The sequence below is a fragment of the Callorhinchus milii genome, unplaced genomic scaffold (genome assembly GCF_018977255.1).
Source record: "Callorhinchus milii isolate IMCB2004 unplaced genomic scaffold, IMCB_Cmil_1.0 Scaffold8, whole genome shotgun sequence".
Taxonomy (NCBI): domain Eukaryota; kingdom Metazoa; phylum Chordata; class Chondrichthyes; order Chimaeriformes; family Callorhinchidae; genus Callorhinchus; species Callorhinchus milii.
The window spans coordinates 15,712,980-15,719,583 of record NW_024704749.1 but is presented as its reverse complement, the minus strand read 5'-3'; the positions used below and the strand labels follow the sequence as shown (position 1 = coordinate 15,719,583).

Sequence of the window (6,604 nt, the reverse complement as noted above, 5' to 3'; positions counted from 1 at the left end):
ACATCATATTCTGCGAAGCGCTTTGAGACGTCTAGAAGACGTGAAAAGCGCTATATCAAATGCAAGGATTATTATTATTAAAAAGCAGGCGGAGAAGGGGTAGGGTGTTGGTGGCAGCAATGAGACAAAAAGACCAATTCAGCTTCAGGTGAATGATAGAAAATTAAAGCATTAATACCCTGAATTTTAAGGCACAAGACATTGACAGAGCTATGAGCAACGCATCCAAGTGAAGACAAACAGGAAAAGAATGAACCTTTACCAACTGGAGCGAGTGTGTCTCCGTTCTGGCTAATTTATCTGTAAAGGTGACTTTTATGCCTGGTGTTACATATTAAATGATCAAGTTACAGTCGAGACAAGCCATGATGAATGTGTAGTTTGTTCATCAGAGCACTATTACATTGCGATGGGATCTCTATAACCGTCCAGTTTGAAAATCGTTGTGACAACAGAGACCATTTTAATTATTCAGTCAATATTTCAGTCCACCCAAAGAAACACAAGGAGTGACACAAACCTGCTTACGTGAGCCTAACAGATCTGATACCTTGTACCTGAGAACCTGTCCCTTATTTCCTTCGCTTCGGTATTTATACTAACTAATCTGCTGAGGTGTCTCAAAGCGATTCACAGGATTTTCCTGCGACGTGTAGTGGCTGTGTATTTTCAGCTAAACACAGCGGCTAATATGAGCACAATAATGGCTCACAAATAGAAATGAAGTGAATGCCAAATATTCCCTTTTCTTTTTCGAGCAATGCTCTGGGATCGTTAACATCCACCTCAAGAGGTAGCTGGGACTTTGGTTTAACGACTCATCTGAAAGAAGGCCACTCTGATGATACAGAGATTCCCCCCCCCCCCCCACTCACCCCCCCCACCCCCACCCCGTTGGAGTGTCAGCCCGGAAGCTGCCATAATCCGCGAGTAATAATCCTTTCAAATAAATAAATAAATACATACATAAGTAAATAAAAATACGCAATTGGCTGCGAAGTTTCGCCCACAAAATACACAGTCAATTCCCTTTACAGTATATTCAGTGAAGCGCTTTGAGACATCTTGATAAGATGCTTTAGCAAATGCAAGGATTATTATTATTATTATTATTATTAACTCTCAGAATGAATCATCACCTTAAATTTTCCACGGTTGATCTGGATTATTCAGGTTGGCCGCTTCACTGCTTGTGCTACACATCCTCTGGAACTCCACAACGCTGATCCATTACCGTGCGCACCTCCAAAGCCTTTGACGACGGGGTCTTGCACCACGTTCTCCAGAACAAGATGCTATCTTGTGGTCTTCTGCCCCCGTTACATTCGCGGCTCGTTAAATCTAACTTTCTGCTCAAATCGCCTTCGATTCATCTCTGAAAGGCATCGTTTTCCGCTTTCCCCCATTGTTTCTCTTCCGTACCAGTGACTTCCTACCCTCATCACACAACACTTGGGCAATGATTCCGCTCTATGTTCAACAACTTCCTTCAGACGTAGCGTAACTCTGGCTTGTGGCCAGAACCTCAAATAATAAAAAAAAATTCTATCCAAGATGCGATAGTTGGTGCAATCTCGAGATACATCTTCAACTGTAACTCTGCGCCTTTATCACCTTCCTATACACAAGTTATTAATTTACTTATTTATGACTCCTGGAATTTTTCTCTCCCATTTACTCCTTTACCGTGCTCCCCTCAAACCCTTTGATTCAATTCTCTTTTTCCGAGCGCATCAGTCAGCTCTCACTTAAGTCACCGCTGTTGATGTGTTGTGTCTCAACAGCGAGCGTTGGCAGAGCGTTTGAGGCGGCATCGCAGCCTGAATCCGATTCCTATCCTCGCCCAGTCGTCTGCGCAGCACGCACCGCATCGGGACCAGTCTGCCTGTTCAGGTGGACGCCTTCGGAAAAAAGAGCGAGGAGTTTCTCTCGGCCTCTCCCTGCCCCCCGGCTAACCGGCTCCCGGGTTCGACTGATCGTTCACTTCAAGTCTGTCTGTGGGACATTGCTCTGCACAAACTGGCTGTCGCAATCACCCGCAAAATACGCAATCGCTCAACCTTTTTAAGTTTTGTCTGTGACGTGTTTTTGACGTCCTCCCCACATGTAAGACGCTGAATCAAATGCCAGGATTATTATTATTGTTATTGTTATTGTTATTATTATTATTCAAGGGATCTTTGGATGAAGTGCTTCCAGGGCAACATTCAATTTATTTCAGACTAACTGTGTTGATTGCACTCTCGTTTGTGGGTTCAAGCCCCCCCCCCACCACCTCCCCCCACATTGCGACTTTTAAGCACTTAGTCGAGGTAGACGCTCAAGTGCAATGATGGGAGAGCGCCACGTTGTCAGACAATCCTGTCATTCAGATGAGAGCTCAACCCCAGATCCCATCTACCTGTTCAGGTGGATGTTAAAGATCCAATGGCACTTTATATTAAAGAAAAATATGTCCAGGCAGAGTGCGCTGTTCTTGCCCAGAAAAGTGCTGAGTCAATCCAACAATGTTCAGTTTAAACATCGTTAAAATGTAATTGTTTTAGAAACTGCAGCTTCTCGCAATTACAATTCCAGTTGGTTTACATTTGTCCACGTTCCCGTCATAAAGAAATACTGCTGGAAATAGCTGTACTGTACTGTGCTGTAGTTAGATATTCTCACCGGGCTGCGGCACTCTTCGTACTCTAAAACCTGCACTGCTGTGATGTGAACTTTTATTACTAACAAACCTCGCATTTGACAATAGCCTCTTTCATGCCCGAAAAACGACTCAGCGTTCAAGTTGACGGTGAGATAGCAATCAGTGCACACAAGCCCGAAACAATACATGTAAAGGAAGCCGTTCAGATGATTGAACCTCTTCCTTCCAAAGAGCCCTCGTGCAATCTACCCAATTCTTTTCCTACTTTCCAGTATATTCGGTGAAGCGCTTTGAGACGTCTCAACGACGTGATAAGGCGCTGTATCAAATGCCAGGATTATTATTATTATTAACCTGGCAAATGGGTCCGGAAAACCTGTTGCCGGCTCTAGAGGTGTCTGAAACAGAACTCCAGGATATCTATCAAATCTTACACACACACCTGACATTGCGGTGTTCTTTGACCGGTTACCTTCCTGGAGATGGCATTTCCATCCTATTGTTGTATTATATTTCAGACTGTCGGGCGGAAAGCGAGGGGTGAGATATATAGTTTAAAAGAGGAAATTGATTGCAAATCAATTGAACTTGTTTGCACCTGTGTTTGTGTGTGTTTTGTCGGCAGCATTTTTTTTTCTGCTACGAATTCTGCTACGAATTCTGAGTCCCATTAGGGCTGCTCATATAAACAAATAATAATAATAATAATTGCATTTGACATAGCGCCTTATCGCGTCGTTGAGACGTTTCTCAAAGGGCTTCATATTGTGAAGTGGATTGAGTTCGCGCATAGAATACACACCTTACAGTATAGCCTGTGAAGCGCTTTGAGACATCTCAACCACGTGTGTGTGTGTGTGTGTAGGTGGGTGTGTGGTGTGTATGTATGTAGTGTGTGTAGATGTGTGTGTAGGTGGGGTGTGGGTGTATAGGTGGGTATGTGGTGTATGTAGTGTGTGTAGATGTGTGTGTTGGGGTGTGTGTGTGTGTAGGTGGGTATGTAGTGTGTGTTTGTAGGTGGGTATGTGATGTGCATGTAGTGTGTGTTTAGATGTGTGTGTATGTAGTGTGTGTGTTGGGGTGCGTAAGTAGTGTGTGTAGATGTGTGTGTTGGGGTGTATGTGTAGATGTGTGCGTTGGGGGTGTGTGTGTGTAGGTGGCTGTGTGTATATGAGTGTGTGTAGGTGGCTATGTGTGTATGTAGTGTGTGTTTAGATGTGTGTGTGTGTGTGTAGATGTGTGTGTATGTGGTGTGTGTGTGTGTGTGTTGAGGGTGTGTGTTTGTGGTGTGTGCTGTGTGTGTGTATGTGTTGGGTGTGTGTGTGTGTGTATGTGGTGTGTGTTGGGTATGTTGGGTGTGTATGTGGTGTGTGTGTATGTGGTGTGTGTGTGTTTTGTGTGTGTGTGGTGTGTGTTGGGGGTGTGTGTATGTGGTGTGTGTGTGTACGTGGTGTGTGTGTGTTGGGTGTGTGTGTGTGTGGTGTTGGGTGTGTGTGTATGTGATGTGTGTATGTTGTATGTGATGTGTGTATGTTGGGTGTGTTGGGGGTGTGTGTACGTGGTGTGTGTGTGTGTTGGGGGTGTGTATGTGAGTGTGGTGGGGGGGTGTTGGGGGTGTGTTTATGTGGGGGGGCTGTGTGTGGGGGCGGGGCTGTGTGTGTGGGGGGCGGGGCTGTGTGTGTGGGGGCGGGGCTATGCGTGTGGGGGCGGGGCTATGTGTATGGGGGCGGGGCTATGTGGGGGGGGGGCTGTGTGGGGGGCGGGGTTATGTGGGGGGGCGGGGCTGTGTGGGGGGCGGGGCTATGTGTGTGGGGGCGGGGCTATGTGGGGGGGGGCTATGCGGGGGCGGGGCTATGCGGGGGGCGGGGCTATGTGGGGGGGGGGCTATGTGTGTGGGGGCGGGGCTATGCGGGGGGGGCGGGGCTATGCGGGGGGGCGGGGCTATGTGGGGGGGGCGGGGCTGTCCGCAGTCCCTCCCCGGGGCGGTGTGTGGAGTGGGAGCGGCAGTGCCGGTGTTCGGGGCTTTGCTGAGAGCCGCTCTCTCCGGGAGATGGTGTCGGGGTCCGGGCGGTCAGCCCCAGAGGAGCGGGTTTAGCCCCCACAGCCCCCACAGCCACAGCTCCCACAGCCCCCAACCCCCCCACAGCCCCCACCCACAGCCCCCAAACCCCCCCACAGCCCCACACCCCCCCCCCACCCCCCGCCATGGGGTTCCTGCACCAACTGCACCTCCTGCTCTGGAAGAACCTCAGCCTGAAACGCCGGAGCCCGGTCAGTGTGGGGGGGAGAGGGGGAGAGGGAGGGGGGGGGAGAGGGGGGGAGGGGGGGGGGGAGAGAGAAAGGGGAAAGAAGGAATGGGAGAGAGGAGAGCGGGTGATGGAGGGGGTGAGAGAGAGAGAGAGCGAGAGGGGAAGGAAGGATGGGGGGATGGGGGTGAGGAGAGAGGGAGGGGATGGTGAGGGGGGAGAGGGAGAGGAGAGAGAGAGGGGGAGTGGGGGGGTGAGGAAGGGGAGAGGGAGAGGAGAGGGAGAGGGGGGAGAGGAGGGGGTGATGGAAAGGGAGAGGGGGGGGTGAGGGGGGGGAGAGGGGGTGATGGAGAGGGAGAGGGGGTGGGGAGGCGGAGAGGTTGAGGAGGGGGTGATGGAGGGGGAGAGGGGAGGGGGGGAGGGAGGGGGAGAGGGGAGGGGGTGATGGAGGGGGAGAGGGGAGGGGGTGATGGAGGGGGAGAGGGGAGGGGGTGATGGAGGGGGAGAGGGGAGGGGGTGATGGAGGGGGGGAGGGGAGGGGGTGATGGAGGGGGAGAGGGGAGGGGGTGATGGAGGGGGAGAGGGGAAGATGAGAAGCTCTGAGTCGGTCTCTGAGACTCCATCATTGCAGCGTCTACAGCGCCGGGACTGAGCCGCGGGTTTGTTGTCTCTGCATCTCAGTACCACTCTCCCCAACACAGTCACACACACAGTCACACACACACACAGACACACAGACAGACACACACAGACACAGACACACACACAGACACACACACACAGACACACACAGACACACACAGACACACACACACACACAGACACACACACACACAGACACACACAGACAGACAGACACACACAGACACAGACACACACACAGACAGACACACACACAGACACAGACACACAGACAGACAGACACACACAGACAGACACACACACGCACAGAGGCTGTGGATTTAATGCGGTGGACAACAGCCGTTACTGAGCCTTTTGTTTGTGTTGATGTACACACAGATTCCTGTTTGATGCAATTAGAGGGTAATAATAATACAGTGATGTGTACAGTGGGTACAGTGTATACGGTGTGTGGGCGGTGTAGACGGTATATGACAGTGGGTACAGTGTGTGGGGCGGTGTGAGGATGAGTCGCTTTAGGCCGCGGAGCGCAGTCACATCGTTACAGAGCAGCAGCTGAGCCCCGAAACTGTGTGTGTGTCTGTGTGTGTGTGTCTTTGTCTGTGTGTGGGTGTCTGTGTCTGTGTGTCTTTGTGTGTGTGTGTGTCTTTGTCTGTGTGTGTGTCTGTGTCTGTGTGTGTCTTTGTGTGTGTGTGTGTCTGTGTCTGTGTCTTTGTCTCTGTGTGTGTCTGTGTGTGTATCTGTGTGTGTGTCTGTGTCTGTGTGTGTGTGTCTTTGTCTGTGTGTGTGTCTGTGTCTTTGTGTGTGTGTCTTTGTGTGTGTGTGTGTCTGTGTCTTTGTCTGTGTGTGTGTCTGTGTGTGTGTCTGTGTGTATGTATCTGTGTGTGTGTCTTTGTCTGTGTGTGTGTGTCTTTGTGTGTGTGTCTGTGTCTATGTGTGTGTGCGTCTGTGTCTGTGTGTGTATCTGTGTCTGTGTCTGTGTCTGTGTGTCTCTGTGTGTATATCTGTGTGTGTGTGTGTGTGTTTGTCTGTGCGTGTGGCTATGGTGGGGACTATAGGTTGTCCCGGGTAT

At 50.4% G+C, this 6,604-nt stretch overlaps 1 protein-coding gene across 1 annotated transcript in view; it reads left to right on the top strand.

Annotated features, from left to right (window-relative positions):
* The first annotated feature begins 4,849 nt into the window (after positions 1-4,849).
* Positions 4,850-6,604, top strand: part of abca2 (ATP-binding cassette, sub-family A (ABC1), member 2) — a 108,408-nt gene continuing 106,653 nt past the window's right edge. The window contains exon 1 of the mRNA XM_042337563.1: positions 4,850-4,915. Coding sequence (XP_042193497.1) covers positions 4,850-4,915 — 66 coding nt within the window. The remainder of the gene's footprint in view (positions 4,916-6,604) is intronic.